Source organism: Trachemys scripta, chromosome 2 (assembly GCF_013100865.1).
Source record: "Trachemys scripta elegans isolate TJP31775 chromosome 2, CAS_Tse_1.0, whole genome shotgun sequence".
Lineage (NCBI taxonomy): Eukaryota > Metazoa > Chordata > Testudines > Emydidae > Trachemys > Trachemys scripta.
The window spans coordinates 96493230-96515474 of record NC_048299.1 but is presented as its reverse complement, the minus strand read 5'-3'; the positions used below and the strand labels follow the sequence as shown (position 1 = coordinate 96515474).

At 45.6% G+C, this 22245-nt stretch overlaps 1 protein-coding gene across 1 annotated transcript in view; it reads left to right on the top strand.

Moving 5' to 3' along the window:
- The window catches only part of PDIA4 (protein disulfide isomerase family A member 4), a gene marked incomplete in the record, with an annotated part of 20864 nt that extends 12849 nt beyond the window's left edge, over positions 1–8015 (top strand). Inside the window, 6 exon segments of the mRNA XM_034761291.1 lie at positions 1341–1546; positions 2809–2967; positions 4835–4986; positions 5576–5732; positions 5822–6055; positions 6794–8015. Coding sequence (XP_034617182.1) covers positions 1341–1546; positions 2809–2967; positions 4835–4986; positions 5576–5732; positions 5822–6055; positions 6794–7209 — 1324 coding nt within the window.
- Between the last annotated feature and the right edge of the window lie 14230 nt (positions 8016–22245).

Below are 22245 nucleotides of genomic sequence, written 5' to 3'. Positions count from 1 at the left end.
CATAGATTCATAGATTCATAGATTATAGGACTGGAAGGGACCTCGAGAGGTCATCGAGTCCAGTCCCCTGCCCGCATGGCAGGACCAAATACTGTCTAGACCATCCCTGATAGACATTTATCTAACCTACTCTTAAATATCTCCAGAGACGGAGATTCCACAACCTCCCTAGGCAATTTGTTCCAGTGTTTAACCACCCTGACAGTTAGGAACTTTTTCCTAATGTCCAACCTAGACCTCCCTTGCTGCAGTTTAAACCCATTGTTCCTGGTTCTATCCTTAGAGGCTAAGGTGAACAAGTTCTCTCCCTCCTCCTCATGACACCCTTTTAGATACCTGAAAACTGCTATCATGTCCCCTCTCAGTCTTCTCTTTTCCAAACTAAACAAACCCAGTTCTTTCAGCCTTCCTTCATAGGTCATGTTCTCAAGACCTTTAATCATTCTTGTTGCTCTTCTTTGGACCCTTTCCAATTTCTCGACATCTTTTTTAAAATGCGGTGCCCAGAACTGGACACAATACTCCAGCTGAGGCCTAACCAGAGCAGAGTAGAGCGGAAGAATGACTTCTCGTGTCTTGCTCACAACACACCTGTTAATGCATCCCTGTTAATGCATCTATAAACCTATCCCTTCTTAAAATGACTTGCTTGCTTGACAGCATCCTTAGAATGGTATTCTGTTTTGAATGAGTTGTGTATTTAAATGGGAATACTCCTTATACTGAACTTGATATTTTAAAGAGCTCTTCCTCATGAAAGTGGGTGGGGAGGTAGCATTGGGGAGAGCCCCATAGACGTGGAGATATTTGCATAGTGTTTGGCAACACTAGAACATGATTCATTTTCTGACTTTTATCACACCGTTACTCCAGTCCTGAGCATCTGTTGAGGAAAAAGTTAGCTGCTATTTGTTGTGGTTTTGGTGTTTGTGGTTTGTGTTTTTTTTTTTCCCTCCCCACAGGCTATGACAAAATCATTGGTCACTTTAAACTCAAAACTTAATCCATTGCTGAGATCTAGTTCTCAGCAGGTGAAAAGCTAGAGGAGTAACTCTCTGTGGAACTTATCCTCCCTGAGATATTCCATGTTTTAATAGGCTGAGGGCATGTCTTGATGTGGTTAAAACCAAGTCCGGTACAGCCTTCATTAAGAAAGCACTTCTCTGAAGAGTCACTAGGGGGGGGAAAATTAAGAATGTAACATCCCTACTTATTTCACATTCTGGAAATGTGAATTTCCCCACTTCACATGCCTGGAAGGTAAGAAGCACATACTAGATATTGTTACCTATAAAATATCGTTGCCCCCCCCCCCCCCCCTTTTTTTTTTTTTCCTTTAGGTGTGGACATTGCAAAAGGCTCGCTCCAGAGTATGAGAAAGCTGCCCAGGAACTCAGCAAACGCACTCCCCCAATTCCCCTAGCTAAAGTGGATGCCATTGCTGAAACAGATCTCGCAAAGAAGTTTGACGTCTCTGGCTATCCAACTCTGAAAATCTTCCGCAAGGGCAAGCCTTTTGACTACAACGGCCCACGAGAAAAATATGGTAACGGGTCTTACTATTTAGAGTTAGAATTGGGGGGGGGGCGGCTGGGGGAGGAGGGAAGGATGAACCACAAACATTTTGAAAAAATCTTGTGTAAATTCTGCTGTTGGTGTAGCTGGAGTGATAGGGCATGGAAAACTGCATTCTGTCCTTTGCCTAGGTTAACAGGTTTAACTGAATCTCACAGAACCCTGGGTCTTATCACTAGTGCCCTACCAAATTCATGGCCATGAAAAATGCATCATGGACCATGAAATCTGGTCTCCCCCTGTGAAATCTGTTCTTTTCTGTGCTTTTTACCCTATACTATACAGATTTCATTGTGAAGACTAGCGTTTCTCAAATGGGGGGTCCTGATCCAAAAGGGAGTTGCCGGGGGGGGGGGGGGGGGGGTTGTCACAAGGTTACTTTAAGAGGGTCGTGGTATTGCCACCCTTACTTCTGGGCGGCTGGAGAGTGGCGACTGTTGGCCGGGTGCCCAGCTCTGAAGGCAGCACCCCGCCAGCAGCAGTGCAGAAGTAAGGGTAGCATTACCACAATAACCTTGTGACCTCTTCGCGCCCCCACCCCCTGCCCCCCCAACTGCTTTTTGGGTCAGGACCCCTACAATTACAACACCGTGAAATTTCAGATTTGAAATAGCTGAAATCATTAAATTTATAATTTTTTTAAATCCTATGACCGTGAAATAGACCAAAATGGACCATGAATTTGGTAGGGCCCTACTTACAGCACCTTTTCATATGGGAGACAACTCAAACCAGTTTACAAAACCAAGAAGTTGAATATAGGTGACACAGCAGTGCCAGTATGGGCAGCCATTCCGCTACACAGAGATGTCTCACTTAAGTGCTGACAGTGTTGAGTGCTGTTCTTAACCAGGTTAAAACCCAGGAGAAATTAAAGTCAGCATTTTCAGGTGGTGTCTTGTGTTTTGGATGCTCAATTTCAAATAAACGGGTCTTGGATTTTCAGAAGAGCCAAGTAATCGCAACATCAATTGAATTTGGTAGAAGTAGCAGTTGCTCAGCTCTTCTGAAAAGCAGTGCTAAATTGAACACCTGAAATTAGAGGGCCTTTAAATCTTGATCATTTAGCATTTTTGTTGTTGTTTGTTGTTGTTGCTGTAGTACATCTGTTTAGAAAGCTTGATCTCCAACTGAAATGTGGTCTTTACAAGATGGAAATTGCCTCAGAGGCACAATACCTGAACCTTGCTTTCAAGTAAATCTTCTGAATAACTTTTTTTGTTTTTGTCCCAGGTATTGTTGACTATATGATTGACCAGGCTGGTCCTCCATCCAAACAGATTCAGGCTACCAAACAGGTACAAGAATTTCTGAAGGATGGTGATGATGTCATAATCATTGGCATCTTTAATGGAGAGATGGACAAAGCCTACCAGCTGTATCAAGATGCTGGTAAATTATATTTTTCAAATACTAAGCTAAAGGCATTTCTGTGTTCTCCCATGGACTGCCTAGGGGGAGTGTTCACCTATTTCTGCTCTGAGTTTAATTTTTATTTTAGCTTTTCAGTTTATCTTTAATCCTTAGGAAACTGGCTAACATCTCAGGTAGAGGTCCTCTGAGGACTAGCTATTTCGTAATACTTTGGGACAACTGTGCGGTGTGTAGTGCCAGGGAAGGAGGGAGGATTTCTGTCTGCTGGTAACTGACGTACTCTAAGACTCTTGAGAGAGACCAATGCTGACCTCTCCGCTCCCCTGCCTGCCATGCTGACATCTGCTGCCTCCCTCCTGACTGTTCCAGATGACACTCACACTTCATAAGTAGGGAGCCAGTGGGAAGAAGCTGGCTGGATGGCTGCAATAGGAGGTCAGGCCAGGTGTGGGAGAACTGATACAGAACCAGCAGTACAAGTGTGTGGAGAGGCAAGGCTGGTAGCTGAGAGGCAGTTAATGAGTTGGGGTGTATGAGCACCAGGTGGGGACAGTGGGGTGCAGAGGAAGCTCAAAGTCAGAGGGGTGGGAAGGGTCTTACTTTCCTCAGGGGAGGGAGAAGAAGCTTGGAGAATAGGGGCTCAACCTTGGTGGCTGGGAGTGGAGAGGAAGGGGGAAGTATTGAGGATGGGGGTGCTTCTCTCCAGTCCCTCAGTACAGATCATTGACAATCCAGTTGCTCCTATTCAGTGCTCTGGGAGGTTTGCAGTGTTTAAATATACAAGAGGCTAAGCATTACTGCCTCCCTCCCTTTGGTGGAGAAGGTTGGACACAGATCATTTGAACTAGTCAATGCTGCTCTTGGCAGCAACCTGAGGGGGATAGAGAGCAGCAAGACATTCCCTCTTTCCTTTCCCCATGGCAAAGGATACTTGTTAGCTCTTACTACTCTGATCACCTGCATGGCAGTACAGCTTCACAATTAATCTGGCCATTCCAACACAGCAAACTGTTGCACTGTCTCTCATTTGGGAGAGAGCCACAAATATTACTTTGAAAGGTGCCTATTCCAAAATATATTAAAATAAATATTATAAAGCAGCTATTTGAAGTTGCTCAGGGTTTTGGAATACTAGACTAAATTTCAGGGGAGATAGATTGGTGGGCAGAGTTCAGGTCAGGCGCAGTCGAAGGTGCATGCTAAATTTGTCTCCAGATTCTCACCTGTGGGTGGAAATATAGTAATACCTGAGGCAGTATAAAGTTCTAAAAGTTTAGTCTCTAAGATGCCTCTACTTTCCAAATCTTGGGGCAAGGGGAGAATTTCTATAAACTAGAGTTAAAGGATTTTAATCTTAGGCTATGTCTACACTGCCCTGAAGTTTGGATTACGGAGGGGGATGGAGGGCGGGGTACTAAAAAATGCTGTGTTAACTCCTGTGTGGATGCTCATGGACTTTAGATGATCACGATGGTCCCTTTTGACCTTAGTCTGCCCTCCTGCACATTGCAGGCCACAGAACCTCACCTGCCCACTCCTGTAATAGGGTCCTAATCTCTGGTTGAGTTACTGAAGTCCTCCAGTCATCATTTAAAGACTTCCAAGTTACAGAGAATTCACCATTTTACACTAGTTTAGTTTAAACCTGCTGTGGGCATGACCTAAAAGGTTCCTAGTCTGCATTAATGTAATCCTGTTTGAAGAGGGTTAAATTAATGCAAACTAGGAGCCTCTAAATTCATGCCTGTAGCATCCACATTGGGGAGTTACAGTGCAGCACTTTGGTACACACCGTAGACCAAATTGCAAGGCCATGTCAACAAGCCCTCCGGTGCAGTAGCTTTTAGTTGCTAATTATTTTTTTCCCCCCACCTTCATTTCTCAGCTAATGGCTTAAGAGAAGATTACAAGTTTCACCACACCTTCAGCAGTGAGATTGCAAAATTCTTGAAAGTGACTCCTGGAAAACTGGTGGTCATGCAACCTGAAAAATTTCAGTCAAAACATGAGCCCAAAATGAATGTTTTGGATCTTAAAGTGAGTAGTTTTCCAGGCTATTAGGAAAAATGAAGTCTGCTTGCTTGATTACAAGTATGTATGAAGACGCTTTTCATTCATATACATGAGCAGTTCATATCCTCCAATTGGAATTTAATAGTCCAGTTAATTTAGATATTTCCTTAAGATTATAAGGGCCTGATCCAAGCCCCACTGAAGCCAATGGGAATCTTTCCACGGACTTCGGTGGACTTTGGATCAGACCCTAACTGTTACTTTTGGTTTAATTACAGTGGGACTGATTTGTCCTCACTCTGGTTTTATGCTGGTGTGACTCCATTGACCTCAATGGAGTTACTCCTTCTCTTACTTACACGAATGAGAATGGAACCAGCTTTTTTTTTTTTTTTTTTTTTGCCTCCTAAAGTGGAATGAAATCACTTTAATTGTGCCTTTTCCACCTCCAAAGGCACTGAAGGCATAAACTACTTTTCCTGTTCAAGGACCTGAGAGATTTATTGTGCATGTTTTATATACAAAATACATCTGTATTATAATAGAAATGTACAACTTGAAATTTTATTTTATTTATTTAAACTAAGCGCAGCACTCTTTTTACTTTAAACAGGATTCTACTGATGGGTCTAAAATAAAGGATCACGTGGCAAAACATGCTTTGCCACTAGTTGGTCATCGCAAAACCTCCAATGATGCTAAGAGATATGCTAAGCGTCCTCTAGTGGTTGTCTACTATACTGTAGACTTTAGTTTTGATTATCGTGTTGGTGAGTTTAACTCTCGTGAGCGTCCCCCAAAATAATTGCCTTTGGGGAAGAGAGAAATTGCTAATCCTATTGTGTTCTGGTGATTTCAGCTACTCAGTACTGGAGAAGCAAAGTCTTAGAGGTAGCCAAAGACTTCCCTGAATATACTTTTGCCATTTCTGATGAGGAAGATTATTCTTCTGAAATAAAGGATCTGGGGCTGATTGACAGTGGGGAAGATGTTAACGCTGCAATCCTGGATGAGGGTGGCAAGAAATATGCCATGGAACCAGAGGAGTTTGACTCTGATGTGCTCAGGGAATTCATTTTGGCATTCAAAAAAGGTAAAAAACTTAAAACACAGAGTTGGTGATCTGTGGGGGTGGTGAAGGGACTGTGCGCACATGGCGGCAGGTTGTGTTTTTTGGGTTTCTTGTTTTGGTGTTGGTTGGGTGTTTTGTCCTGTTCTTCCCCACCACACCCCTCTTCCTGGATTTGTTTCTGAAACAGAACTCTGTGTTAGACAGGTGATAGCTATCTCTTGCCCCCTTCTTAACTTTGTGTTGCTCAGACTACACAGTGGCATTTAGACAATTCTAGCTACGTACTAACACACTGTGTGTGTCTGTCAGTCACTTGAAAGGGTTGGTAAGCCCCAAATTTTCTTATACTTGCTTATGAAATATGTATGTTCAAATGACAGCAGTCCTTAATTCATATTCATTGCTAATATAATGAACCAGTATGTGTCTATTATTATGGTGATAGACACTAATATAAGAAAGGAGAAGATTTTTATCAAAGAAATGGATTTCACCATCCATATTCCACAAGCTTGTTGTATTAAAAAATTAAGTAGCTAACGCAGGTTTCAAACAGAGGGTAAGTTTGTTTTTTTTTTCAGCTGGTGAAGCTCACATCTTCCCTTGTTTGAACTGGTGCAACTGCACTCCTTGCTGGCCACCAATGGTTGACATCAGGATTTATCCTCAGAATATTAAATCCTCTCTCTAGAGGAAACTTAATTCAGTCTAATGGTGGCCTCTCTTGTTGACTTCACTTTCTGTTTTATTTTCCCCTAGGAAAACTGAAACCTATTGTGAAATCCCAGCCAGTACCAAAAAATAACAAAGGGCCTGTGAAGATTGTGGTGGGTAAAACATTCGACGCCATAGTAATGGATCCAAAGACTGATGTCCTAATAGAGTTCTATGCCCCCTGGTGTGGACACTGCAAGCAACTGGAACCTGTATACGCTGAGCTGGCTAAAAAATATAAGAACCAGAAAAACCTAGTCATTGCCAAGATGGATGCTACTGCCAATGACGTGACAAATGATCACTACAAAGTGGAAGGATTTCCCACCATCTATTTTGCTCCCGGCAACAACAAAAAGAACCCTATTAAATTTGAAGGCGGGAATAGAGACTTAGAGCATTTGAGTAAATTTGTAGAGGAACATGCAACAAAACTAACGAGGACAAAAGAAGAGCTTTAGATGAGCTGAGGGTGGAGAAAGAATTTTGTACGTTGTAGGGAAAGCAAGTTACTCACAAAATTTGTTGAGGGAACAATTCAGCAGTTTAAGCAAAGGGGATTTTTGGGCAGAAAAAATATTGCAGTATCTGATTTCTGTATTACAAAAAAATCATTCTGGACACTGAACTTCTGTCTGACATGAATGTCTTTATAGTTATAGACTAGTTATAATTTTGATCTTTGGAGGAAAAATACAGTCTTTATTTTTTGTGACTACCTTTTTGAGCTTGATTATTTTTTGATTACAGTGCAGTTTGTTTTGGGTATTTTTTAACTCTCTAAGATTTATCAAAAAAAATAATCTGCCAAACAGGCCTGTATCTGCCTCTTCATGTTTGTTAGGTTTTTTTAAGTTCTTTTTCTATTTGAATTTGAACAGCTGTTTCATGTGGCTGTATCCCTTTCTGTCTTGAAGGATGAGAAGGGAATTTTAAAATAGAGACAACTGTCTTATCAAGATCAGAGGCAAACAACAAAGGTGCTAACTCAACATGCTTCTGCACCTGTCTGCTTCCGCTTTATGCGTGTCATTTTAAGATTACACTTCTGTTCCCTACAAAAATACAAAAATGTATCTGTTCATCAGTGGCTCCACCCCTCTCTCCCCTTTCACTCCTTTACTCCCAGGGACTGTATTGAATATACTCTTAAAAAGTGAAGTGTAATGCTTGAAGTAGGAGTATATGATGACGTGTGTTGCTTAGTATTGTAATGCAGTCTAGAGAGAGGCTTTAATATTCTGAGAATAAACCCTGATTTGAACAACTGGTGGCCAGCAAGGAGTGTAGTTGCACCATTTCAAACAAGGGAAGATGTGACCTTCACCAGCTGAAAAAACTTACCCTCTGAAACCTCGGCTAGCTAGCTAGTTAATTTTTTAATACAACAAGCTAGTGGAATATGGACCGTGAAATCCATTTCCTTGATAAAATCTTCTCCTTTCTTATATTGGTGTTCATCACCATAGTAATAGACACATACTGGTCGGTTTAAGCATTATGGGCTTCATTTCTTTTGGCAAAGGGTTAGGGGTTTTTGTTCAAAGTGGTCTTTTAAAGAAAATGGACAGAATCCCATTATTTAACAATGCACTGTTATATGCCTACCTGCAGTAGGTTACCACAGAATTAACTGCAGCTGCCGTGGACTGTTCTTCAGGTACTCAGTCCTAAAATTCTTGAAAGTGCTCCTCAACTTTAGAAATGTGTGTGTCCTGATTTTTTTTTTTTTTTAAGTGCTCGGCATTCTTTGGAAAAAACAGGCTGCAGGTGTCTAATGTTAAACATGCAAAAATATTTTTAAAAAACAAAACTGAAAAGTCTGGCCTTAATTTGTAGAAGGTGGCTCTTCTGGGAATACCACAGAGCTAATTAGCACCCCTCCCCCCCCCCCAAAAAAAGAGGAGGGGCAAGAGGGCGGGTGTGTTGAAGCTCAGAGTATTTCTGTACTAGTGACCCTTTTCCTTATTTGTGGTTCAAATGTTTTTGTGCCATGTAGACTCTTAAAAATCCATATATTCCACCCAGAAAATAGACCAGAGTTTAGTTAATGATTGTTCAAAGGTTGGGCTGTAAAGAGAAATAGTGGTGGATTGCTTACTTTAAAGAGAGCTGCCCAAATCTCAGGTTTGAGAGTTTCCCTAAATGATACTGATGAAAGCCAAATAAGGGGCAATTGCCCCTTGTAATTTGGAACAAAGACGCTTCTGTCATATAATTTCTGACTCTCGTATGCGGTTTCCAGTTCCAGACCCTTTTCTTGACTGTTTTCTTTTCCTTTGTTAGATTGGAGGAAGGATTGTAAAAACCCCGGATTGTAATGTGCTTGAAACAAGTGCATTTTAAGGAAGTAGGTTTTAAAAAATAAATCTCTAGGAGCACTGTATCTCCTCTCTTCTCAGAGGTTTAATATTGCAGCGTGCTCCATTTAAGGTATTTCCACAGAGAAAACTCTCAGTATAACACTGTTTACAGGCAGATCCCAGACCCTAACAATGTTGTTCTCTACCCTAGACTATAATGACCCTTATAGCCCCTAACTTTTCCTTTATAACTTGTTTGTTAATTCTCCACAGTGTCTAAAAGAAAACTTAAGATCTGCGGTAACATGCAGAATTATGCTCCTATCTTATTCCCTCTGTGCTCTCTTATTGGAGCAATATGACACTCCACTGCCTGTGATGGGCTATTCATTATTCTCATGTTATGCCTGAGCTGTCAACATACCTAGGAAAAAATGAATATCTCATTGTTCATGTTACAGGAGTTTTACATTCCACCTCTGACTTCCTTTTATTAAAGAATTGAATTGAAGCTAGTGAACACAGATTTTGCTGCTGGAATGTGCTCGATATTGCAGAGATAAGCACAGGAGAAGAACCTATATAGAATATTCTGGTTCAAATATTGTGGGCTGTTGAGTGGCCTTCAACTACTATTTATCAGAACTAAGGTTGCTCGCCACCCCCCAAACAATCAGGTCTGAGTCACTGCTTTGGTTTTAGGTACTATGATCACTTCCTAGTAAGCCGCCATGACTGTTTCCTTCCTTCTGCTGTAAAGCGAAGGAGGTTGTCATTGGAGAAAAAGAGACTGAGAGATTCATAACACAAGTGCGGAGATGGTTTTTGTAGAATGTCGTGCTTGTAAAATGTGAAAGATGCAACCCTTTGAACTCTGTCACAATCAGAAACAGCATTAGCTGTAGCCCTCCTAATATCCCCTGATGCCACCCTGCCACTGTGGCAACTCTGGCAGGCGCTCGCTCTCTATCCTGTGTGAAAAGGTAGGTCATTCTCTATTCCTACTGTGTCTTCCTGATTGCTGCCAGTTGTGATGTGAGCACCTGGGCATTTGAAGCAGGACTGCGATCTTACACTTGCTGATATGTGTTTGGTCAACTAAGCCCTTCTGGGCTTTAGGATGTGTGATTAGGGCTAGATTCAAGCAAATGATACAGGAAAATAAGTGGGGAACCCTCTATCTCTTCCCCACCCTCTGGAGTCATTCAATCTCTACATGCAAATGGACACTTTTTTTTTTTTTTTGGTGCTCAGTTCTTAAATATATTTCAGCTTGTCTGAATTGCTAACCTATCTCTTATTCTTGCTGAACAAATAGTATTAGTCAGCTTATTTGTTTTTATGCCATCCAGCAAGATTTGCTAGTTGAAAGCCCTTTCGGCTCTTAGTTAAAATGTATTTGTTTTGGAATATCTGTTAAGAGACAGCAAGGAAAGGCACTAACTCCCCAGTTGCAACTGGAAGGGTGAGAACTGCAACACTTGTCATTCAGGCCTAAGGCTTCCCTTTCCTTTTGTGCCTTTACAGTCCCTCTGAACAGACAAAATAGGTTGGATTTTGTTCAAAAGCTTTCTCTGGCTCCTTTCCAAGAGCGGCAGGTATCAAACTCCTTGTTACTTTTGAAGTTGCTCTACAACATACTCAGTGTTATCTTAACAATTACACATTTGTGCCAGTTTTCAAGATCAGAAGGATGCCCTTCCCCCAAACCAAACCAAGTCTGCATCTTCAAAAATAGAACTTCTCCAAGCACAACTGCTCCCAGCGCACACTAAAATCCTCATGATGCTGCTTGTGTGTGAAGACCCTGAATTGAGCTTTGTTTTCAAAACATTTGAAGAGTATTCCAGCCTTGTATACATTCCTCCCTATCCACGCTTAGTAACAGGAGAAAATAACTTCAATCTGCAGTGCAAGGAGTCTTATTCTGGGGGGGAATAGTGGAGAGAGATCAGAGGAGGTATAGGAAGAGCTGGCTGTAATAGTGCTTACTACATTTGTCAGCTGTGAGGTGCAGAATAACTGTGTCCCACCCACTGTGTGCAAACATTTGTGAGCTGAGTGGTACAGCAAACCAAATGCCAGTTATTCATTTCCTTCTGGTGGCTTTGCTTTACTCTCTTTTAGGTGCTCCTATGTCTGCCATTACTGTGGTAGCTGAGCACTTCACACCCTCTAATTTAGTTATGCCTCACAACACCCTGTTACTCCAGGACTTGACAGTATCGCAGTCAGCCATTTTGTATGTTCAGCCACTGCTGGCTGAAAACCAAACATCACATAGCTAGGAAATCTTAGGCCTTTGAGACAGTCCAACAGCTGCCTACTTGCAGTTTGTTAATTAGACTGGGAGGATGGACCAGAGTGTGTGGTGTGGTTGTTTTGGTTTTGTTTTAAGCTAAAAAGCTACCTTGGTTTTAGGTGCCCCTGACATGTAGCTAAAAATGTTAAGTTTTTAAATAATAATTAGTTTAACATTTAAAAAATTGGTGATGCAGTAAAGGTTGCCACTTGGAGTCACTAGAGGTTATATGCTTAAGTTAGCTATAAAAAATTAGGTAAAAGTATATACCTCAGAGCATTCTGAGGGAGTTTTTCTTAGCGCAAGGAGCTGACATTTCCACTCCCCATGAGCTGGATAGAAAGAGGGCCCCTAGAAGTCCAGCTGGTGATCACTTGAAACCATCTCAGACTATGGGTAAATGTCCTAAACTTACTGTGTGTGTGTGTGTGTGTGCTTAATATCTAATAAATAACAGTTTTAAATAAGAGCACACTTGCTTTTATCAATCAGATGGAATTGCTGTGTTCCCATTGATTTATTCCTGACACTGCCTAAAGAGCAACAGTTAAGTTACCACTGCTTTGGGTTCTGAAAACCCCAGATAACAGATTTGGCAAGCCAGGCATGGTGGAGAGGAAGGGAACAATTGATACAAACGGTCTGTGTGTTTGGCATAGGGGAGGAGGGCACAGAACAGGGTTGCAAACCTGTAATTTTCTGTGGTGTAGTCTCGATTTGATGTACAGATACATTCCATTACTGATTCAGGGCTCAGGCTAATAAGCCTGGTTGAGTGAGAAAATGTCGGAAGGGCAGAACATCTGGAAAGTTAGAGATAGTGTTGGAATACAGCTTGCTTGATTTTTTTTGTACAGGAGCATAGTAATGGTTTTTGGAAGTCTGGAGCCTTTATTGGCCCCAGAGTGTTCCTGCAGCTCTGGAAGCAATGGGAAACCTAGGTTAGTGTGGGAATGTGGATGGCAGCGACAGTTTTAGCGAAGTTGCCAAAGGAGTCCCAGGATAAGACCCAGGAAGGTCACAGGGAATGTAAGAGAAATCTTTGCTCTCAGAGCCATGTTGGGAGAGCAAACGGGAATAGTGGCTAGGATCAGGGGGAGTTGTAGCCTAGGAGAGGGTTGTTGCTGTCTGTACTTTTCTTGACTTTGTTTTTTGTGGTGGTCTTCACACACACACCATTTCCCCCGCTCCTCTTGTCCCCTTTATTCCCCCTTCTGCTTCTTCGCTCTCCCACTCCTTTTCCCACTTCCACTTCTCTCTTTTCCCCCCCCCCGCTTCCTCTCCTTCCCCTGCCGTCTCTGCTGTTTTTTTTCTTTTGTGTGTTTTTGTTTTGAAAGTTAAGGGTTAATGCCACAGCTGAAAGTATTTTACTGTCCTTGAAGATATGGTTGCCAAGCAATAAGGCTGCTTGGAAGCAGTTTTGACAAAAGCAGTAATTAAACAAAAGAAGGATTGGGACCACTGCCATAAGGATCCGTGGCTCTGCATGAACCAATCTCATTTAAAGCAATAACCCTCCCATTTAAGGTTTTAAAGGAAGCCAAGGGTTAAAGAGGAGAAAAGAGATGGGAAACAGGCCCTACAAAAGTTGGGGCAGAGCCCATATCCCTGGTGGGTGGAAATTTGGAGAGGGGCTGTTGGAACTTAATTCTGGGATACAGCTCAAAACCAAAGCTGCTAGAACTTTTTAACCCCTGCACAATCAGACTGTGTAGAAGCTAGAGCCCCAGGCAACATGACCCTGACTGGCCATTGGAAGACCTGTCTGTTTTATTGGGAGTGGTGAGCATTAGATGCTTGGTGTGTGTATTCTGTTGATATCATGCCATGTACATGTTTCTATTCACTGTGTGAAGGTTCTTCCACTGGGAATGGGCATGTGTCCTGAGCCCATGGAGGGCAGAGCCCGGAGCCCTAAATGACACCCATAAATTGTGCGGGCAACCTAGGTCATTTGGACCGAACTGATAGAACCAGACACAGTAGATGGACAGGATACCTGTGCCTTTCTACCAGCCAAGGTTTGAAACCTAGTGGCAGGATGACCATGCCAGACATCAAAAAAGGGGATCAGGAAGGGTGGGGGCTAGCTGAGGAGCCCACCCTTCTTGCTAAATGAGGTCCGTCCCCATGGGGACAGGATGCCTTCCAGGGAAAGGAAGCACTTTAGCCCACTTATAAGGGGTTTAAAGTATACTGTAATGACATGAAGCCGAAACCAGAGAAAGATATGATAAAGGCAGCATTAAGGAAAGCTGCCCGTAATCTTTCGAGTTTAGTGTTACTCCAGAAAAGGTAGCTGTGTTGCAGGGATTGTACTTGGTGGCTAAGTCTTTACCAGCAAAATACAACACTTAAGAAACTTAATGCAAAAAGCATAAGAATTAGCTCTGTGATGCTATAAAAACACAGCCCTCTAAGAGAATGGAAGGTTTAAGATTACAAAACCATGTTGCCAGTGAAACTTTAAAAGTTATGGCAGCAAAGAATGATATCAAGCTAAGATATGACAAAATTGATGCAGAAATCCTAGTTACAGCCCTGATCCTCAACCCCAGAAGCAGTATAGGATCCAAAGGAGGCAGAAGCCAACCTGAAAGAAACTATTGATGGGCTTTTGAACCAAAGTGGTTTTAGTGGAACAATCAAGCTGCCCTCTGGCCCATCCTTAAAAGCGATGGCAGAACTTAAAGGCTGGTAGTGGATTTTTCCCCTCTTAATTGGGTGACTCTGCCGATGGAGGACTGCTCTCAGCCCCCCTACATCCAGGGCAAGTGGAGGGTCCACTGCAGCTGGCTGGGCTCCCTGGCTGGGCTCCACACTAACCTGGCCAGGGGGTGGGGCCTTGGGGGAAAGGGGCTGGGGTCTGCCCTGGTGAAAAGTGAACAGGCCAGCCCCTTCCCCCTGCCCTTTCAACAAGTGGGAGGGCCCTGGCCCCTCTGGTTCCAGCACCAGTGCCTGGAGCTTATGTCTCCAAAACTTTAGAGAGGGAATTTGCCCCCTGTGAGGTGGTGGTTTTGGCACTAGTTTGGGCTCTTACAGCATTGAAAATATCTGGTGGGATTGGCCCCTATGTTACTGAAAACTGCCCACTACCTAGTGAAATATGCCCTAAGCAAATCAGGGCTAATGAATTTGCTGAGCACAAATGGGAGATCAAAGCACAATTAAAAGTTAAAGAGCCTCCTCCCAGGGAAAAAGGGGGAGGGGAAAAAAGGGACTTAGGCCCATCTGGGCCTAAGTACAAGTTAAGTTTAGTTAAATGTTTAAATTATGCTTAAATGTATACCTCCTGCTATATAGGGAGGAAAAGGTTTTTTTGCTTATTGTTTTAGATTATTAATTGTGTGGATGCTGAAAGACCTTGGAGATGATGCATTCCTGTGGGCTGTTTTGACTGACATTTGGATTGCAGGCCTACTCCTCTGATAGTGTGAATCCAGAACCTGTTGTGCCCACAGTGTGGGAAAAACTTCCTGTGGGTGACAGGTGTGCAAAGTGAATGACATAGTGGAAACTGATGTTGACCCTGGTGACTTGGTGGCCTCCTGGAAGTGGTTAAATATCAATGGGACAGAAGTAACCCCACCCAAGACACACCTGCAGATGACACAATGAAGGGCTCTCTGCTGGTGGAAGGAAAAAAGCAACACCGATATGGGACTTTGAGACTGCAAATTGGTGACAAACTCTAGCTTAAATTTGAGTTCTCTTTCCACCTGTAAACCCCTTTGTGTTCATTTATAAATTGGCATCCCCAAGTGGACAGCACCAGGGGGAAAGATTTCATTTTAGGCTGAAGCAGTCCCATTTATACCCAAACATTGGGCAGGAAAGTCTGGGGGAGGCAAGACTACAGATAGTGACACCAGAAGGGGAATGAAAGGTTCTTTTGCCTTCCATTTGGAAGGCCCTGGGTCCTCAGAAATTATAAAAAAAAAAAAAAAAAAAAAAAAGTTTGAATAATAGGGTGGTTAAATAGTGCTTTGGTAACATAGTTGTTAATATGTAGTCCAATATAACAGAAAAATGGCTCCTTCAAAAACCCCATAAAATAAAAGGTGTAAATTCTGAAACCACCTGTAATTAATTTAATCAAAGCATATGTGGTTCAAATGAATAAAAAAAAAGTCAAATTATGGTCAGTATGTAACTGTACAGTAAACAATAAAATATGTATTTTTAAAAAGTTGTCTACTAAGGTGAGTTCACATCTTGGCAATAGAACCCCACTGTGGAAAGTTTGTCCAATGATTATATAAGGGCTGAAGGAATTAAATAAAGCTTTATAATATTTCTAAACCCTGCAAAAACTGGGGGGGAAAGGAATATTTTGGGAGCAATTGGTACTGGGGTAAAAGTTCTTAATAGTAAAAATTAAATTGTTATAAATAAAATAAATGCAGTGGGGCAATACCTAAAAAATTTAGCCGCATCCCTGAGGCTATCCTTAAATCCGCTAAGCTGCATATAGGATGGGGTGGCACAGGTTTTAAAGGAATAAAAGCAATCCCGAATAAAGGACTACCTCTGCCTCTTGCAGGCTGTTGGTGCCCTCCAAAGTAATGTTTCTTGACCCTGGCATGCATGCAAATGTAAATTATTAATATAATCAATATTATTTGAAAGGGTATAAGCAGGAGAGTCCCATTGAAAATTGGGAGCATTATTTAAAAAAATTCCACCCAGAGATTAAAAAAGCTTTGCAATCCTGTTTTTTTTTTTTTTTTTTTAAAAGATAAATTTTACCATAATACAGTGATTTCTTTAAATCCTTTATTTGTTTTACTAATGTCTGATGCAGAAATAATGGGGTTTTCCCATTGTAACCTTGAGCCTTAACATTAATCAAATAATAATGAAGCCCATGGATTACAGGGTAACAAAAAAAAGGCCCTGGGATAATAAATCTACTTAAAAATTAAAAGCTTAATTAAAATAATGTAAAATTAAAGTAAATGTACCACAAATGTACATTAATATGTATCTTACAGCCATAAAATGTATATTTAAAAATAATTTTTAAAAATTACGCTATTAATCCATTTGTTAATAAATTTGGAATTATGTACATGGGTGGTAATTGTGTTTTTAAAAGTTGGTGTCCAGTGTCCATAATTATGTGCATCATGTACCTTGTAATCCCCATAAAAATAAGCTATTAGCTATTAGGCATTTAAAATTTAAAATTACATCTTTAAGTTAAAATATAGCCAATAAAATACAAAAAGTTTAAAAAAAAAATCGCAACCTTGGTTTTACGTGCCCCTAACATATTATTGTTCTTCTTCGAGTGCTTGCTCATATCGATTCCAATTAGGTGTGCACGCGCCGCGTGCACGATCGTCGGAGAATTTTCTACCCTAGCAACACCGGCGGGTCGGCTGTGGAGCCCCCTAGAGTGGCGCCTTCATGGCGCTGGATATATACCCCAGCCGACCCGGCGCCCCCTCAGTTCCTTCTTACCGCCCCTGACGGTCGTTGGAACAGTGGAGCGCGGCGTAGCTGTTCTCCACTCTCCCTAGCTTATTCCGTTTATTGATAGTTATAGTTATAGTTCTAGTTGTATATAGTTAGATAGTTGTTTAAATCACTTTATTAATAGTTGTTGTATAATTAAAGGGGATTAAGGGGGTTGTTCTCCCCCTTTTTCCCCCGGCGCGTGGCCGGGCTCATGCCCAAGGCTCCCGGCTTCAAACAGTGCGCGTCCTGCGCTAAGCCTATGCCAACAAGTGACCCGCACGACTCGTGTCTGAAGTGCCTGGGGGAGTCCCATCAGACAGATAAGTGTAAGATCTGTAAGGCCTTCAGACCGAGAACCAAGAAGGAGCGGGACTTTCGGCTTCGGCAACTCCTTATGGAGGCAGCACTTAGCCCGGACGCTCCATCGGCGCGTCAAGCCCCAGCACCAAGCGCCTCGGTGCGCAGTGCCCCGGCGGCACCGACTATTCCGACTCCGCGAGTGGCGTCGGATAAGCCTCCACGGCACCGGACCCCGTCGGCACCGCACCCACAGCAAGTGCCTCGGCGCCGATCATCATCGCCGGGACATAAAAAATCCCATAAGACGCAGGGGACTGCCGTACCGAAGACGCCGGCTCCCCCCGGGTCCGCCTGTGGAGCACCAAAAACAGGTGCCTCCGGCACCGTCGACTCCGGCTCCGAAGCCGTTGAGTCCGGTGCAGACAGGATCACCACCGCGACCGGCGGTGATACAGTGCCTCCCGTCGACCCCAGAGACCTTCGCGACGGCGAGAGACTTGATCGCTCTCACGGAGCCGGCACCGCCCCAACCACCGGCACCGTCGGCACCGTTGACTCGTCCGGTCCAGTCCAAGGGGAAGCCTGCCTTGATGCGCCCTCCATCGCAGGGAATGGAACCACGGCACCGTTCCAGGTCCCGAAGCACGTCCCCACGCCGCTCGCAGTCCCGGCGCCGGATATCACCTCGGCACCGGTCGTACTCGCGGCTAAGATCATCGTCGCGGCACCGTTCTACGTCCCGGCACCGCTATGATAGTCGGTACCGGTCAACATCGAGACGTAGTTCTCGGCACCGTTACGATCGACGATCAACGTCGAGGGGTCGCTCCCGGCACCGGGCCTACTCGAGGTCGCCGTCCAGGTCCGACTCCCGGCACCGGCGCGGTCATCGGCACCGATCGCGATCTCGGCACCGATCGCCGGCACCGCACAGAGATAGAGCATCTCCAGACCGGCACCGTGCGGCACCGTATCCCACGGGGATCATCTCGGCGCAGTCGGCACCGCCATGGCCATCGAGATCGGTGTCTCGCTCCTCTGAGGACGCATCGAGATCGGCATACCCCCCTCAGGGGCAAGCCGAGGAACAAGATATGGGCCACTGGCAGGAGTTAGCAGAGGACCCTGCTCACGGCCCCTCTCACTGGTCATTCTGGACCCCGTGGGCGTACCACCAAGCGCAAGGGGCTCCACTAACTTCAGCCTCTCGCTCGGGACACTCTGACAGAAGGGCCCCAGAGTCCACCATCTCTCGCCCTCCTCCAGGGGGCATGGAGGCTTCCGTGCCCGCACCACCTGACGTCCTGGACCCAGGGGCAGGTGATGCTCCGTCCCAGGAACAGGGAGACCAGGACCCTCCCTTGGATCCCTTACCACCCGAGGCATCTTCCTCTTCCTCTCCAGATGAGGCAGTGGCGGGCACGTCGTGCACAGGTCCACCCCCGATAGATCTTCGGGCTCATCAGGACCTCTTACGTAGGGTGGCCCGTAATATGGACCTACAGGCGGAGGAAATAGTGGAGGTGCAGGACCCCATTGTAAATATCCTCTCAGCGGATGCCCCATCCAGAGTGGCGTTGCCCCTGATCCGCACGATCCAGGCCAACGCTTCTACGATATGGCAAACTCCTGCCTCTATTCCACCCACAGCCAGAGGGGTGGAGAGAAAGTACTTTGTCCCCTCAAAGGACTATGAGTACCTGTATACTCATCCACAGCCGTGTTCACTGGTGGTGTCATCGGTGAATGCAGGGAGCGCCACGGTCAACAGGCCGCAGCGCCCAAATCAAAGGAGGCTAAACGCCTCGATTTGTTTGGCCGTAAAGTTTATTCAGCCGGAGGGTTACAACTCAGAGCGGCTAACCAACAAGCACTCCTGAGCCGTTATAGCTTTAATTCCTGGAACTCTATGGGGAAGTTCAAGGAATTGATTCCCCAAGACTCCAGGGAAGAGTTCGGGGCCTTAGTCGAGGAAGGTAAGAAGGTGGCTCGGACTTCCTTACAGGCCTCCTTAGATATAGCGGACTCGGCTGCGAGAACCCTGGCGTCAGGTATCGCTATGCGAAGGACCTCCTGGCTCCAAGTTTCGGGTTTGCCCCCTGAGTTGCAACAAACCCTGCAGGATTTGCCCTTTGAAGGACATGGGTTGTTCTCTGATAAGACGGACTCTCGCCTGCAGAGCCTCAAGGACTCCAGAACAATCATGCGCTCCCTGGGGATGCACGTTGCGGGTCCTCAGCGCAGGCCATTTAGGCCTCAGCCTCAGCGCTTCTACCCCCCCCCCCCACCTCGTCCGAGACAGGACTCTGCCCGGAGGCGGGGGCGAGGTGGTAGAAGAAGGTGGACCGGCCCTCAACCCGGTCAGAACCAAGGGCCACCAAGACCACCCTCAGGCCCCAGGCAGAACTTTTGAAGGTGCGGTCGAGGACGGCGCCCCAGTCATTCCCCAGGATCCAGCCCCCTCCTTTCGGGATCGCCTCTCCCACTTCCACCGTGCTTGGTCCCTTATAACCTCGGACCGTTGGGTCCTTCGCACGGTGGCGAGGGGATACGCTATCCAGTTTTCTTCATTCCCTCCCTCCCACCCCCCTTCCCCGTCCCTCTTCAGGGACCCTTCTCACGAGCAACTTCTTATACAGGAGGTTTCCACGCTCCTTTCTATGGGGGCCATAGAGGAGGTTCCAGTAGAGTTAAGGGGCAGGGGATTTTATTCCCGTTACTTTCTGATCCCCAAGTCCAAAGGGGGTCTGAGACCCATCTTAGACTTGCGCGGACTCAACAAATTTATAGTAAAGTTGAAGTTCCGCATGGTCTCTTTAGGGACCATTATTCCTTCCCTCGATCCTGGAGACTGGTTCGCCGCCCTCGACATGAAAGACGCATACTTTCATATTGCGATTTACCCACCTCACAGACGCTTCCTGCGATTCGTGGTAAGCAAGGTGCACTATCAGTTTGCAGTCCTTCCCTTCGGCCTATCCTCGGCCCCAAGGGTTTTTACGAAATGTATGGCTGTTGTGGCAGCGTACCTTCGTCGACAAGGGATACAGGTGTTCCCGTACCTAGACGACTGGTTGGTACGTGGTCGCACCAAAGAGCAAGTTCGAGCTCACGTCCACATAATAGTGCACACATTCAACGAGTTGGGCATCCTACTCAACAGGGACAAATCCATTCTAGAGCCTACCCAGAGAATAGAATTTATCGGCGCAGTCCTGGACTCCGGACGCGCACAAGCTGTCCTACCAGACAATCGCTTTCATACCATCACGTGCCTCATTCAAGGGCTCAGGGCCTTCCCAACTACCACGGTGAGGTCATGCCTTGCCCTGCTGGGTCACATGGCTTCTTGCACGTACGTAACCAGGCATGCCAGACTTCGGCTTCGCCCACTCCAGACCTGGGTGTCATCGGTATACCGCCCACATCGGGACAGCCTGAACATGGTGGTCACGGTCCCGAACTCAGTCCTGACCTCCCTCACCTGGTGGCTAGATCACAATGTGGTTTGCGAGGGGATGCCATTTCACGCCCCACAACCCTCTCTGCACCTGGTCACAGACGCATCATCGCTGGGTTGGGGTGCCCATCTCAACGAACACCATACCCAGGGCCTGTGGACTGCACCCCAGCTAGCCCTGCACATCAATGTTCGGGAACTGATGGCGGTGCGCCTGGCGTGCCAGGCATTTCTCAATCTCCTACGTGGCCGCTGTGTGTTAGTTCTCATCGACAACACCACGGCCATGTTTTACATCAACAGGCAAGGAGGAGCACGTTCGTCGACTCTATGCCAAGAGGCGATTCGCCTATGGGACTTCTGCATCGCCCACTCAATCCATCTCACGGCATCGTTCCTCCCTGGAGTCCAGAACACTTTAGCGGACCGACTCAGCAGGTCCTTTCAGACGCACGAGTGGTCTATCCGTCCGGACATCATATATTCCGTTTTCCAGAAGTGGGGGTTTCCCCAGGTAGACCTGTTTGCATCTCGAGCCAACAGAAAGTGCCACGTGTTCTGTTCCCTACAAGGACGAGCTCCGGGCTCTCTCTCGGATGCATTTCTCCTCCCTTGGAAAGACCACCTGTTTTATGCCTTCCCTCCATTTCCTCTGGTCCACAGGGTGCTGCTCAAATTACGCAGAGACCAGGCACAAGTAATTCTGGTCGCTCCAGCGTGGCCGAGACAACACTGGTACACCACACTGTTAGAGCTCTCGGTTCAGACACTGATCCCGCTCCCATTATGTCCAGATCTCATCTCTCAGGACCACGGCCGACTGCGTCACCCCGACCTGCAATCGCTCCACCTCACGGCGTGGTTGCTCCATGGTTCACCCAGGCAGAGCAACAATGCTCGCACTCTGTCCAACAGATTCTGCTGAGCAGTAGGAAGCCTTCAACACGGACCACGTACTTGGCCAAGTGGAAGCGGTTCTCCTGTTGGTGCGAACAACGAGCCATGTCCCCATTGCAGGCACCTATTCCTCTTATATTGGAATATCTCCTCTCCCTAAAACAGCAAGGTTTGGCGATATCTTCAATTAGAGTTCACCTGGCCGCCATATCGGCTTTTCACCCAGGGGAACTCGCGTCCTCGGTATTCTCTAACCCAATGGTCGTTAGGTTCCTCAAGGGCTTGGACCGGATGTACCCACAACAGCGTCAACCTGTTCCGACGTGGGATCTCAACCTGGTTCTCTCCAAGCTCACAGGTCCTCCATTCGAGCCACTGGCCACCTGTTCACTTCTGTACCTATCCTGGAAGACAGCCTTCCTCGTAGCCATCACCTCAGCAAGGCGCGTTTCTGAACTCAGGGCGCTTACATCCGAGCCCCCTTATGGAAAACTGTGTAAGGATAAAGTGCAGCTTCGTCCACATCCTGCCTTTCTTCCTAAGGTGGTTTCTCCGTTTCACATCAATCAGGATATATTTCTCCCGGTCTTTCATCCTAAACCACATGCTACTCGCCAGGATCAACGTTTGCATTCTCTGGACGTACGCAGGACCCTGGCTTTCTATATTGACCGCACAAGACACTTTAGAAAGACGACGCAACTCTTTGTTGCGGTGGCCGACCGAATGAAAGGCTTACTGGTCTCCTCAAAACGCCTATCCTCCTGGATCA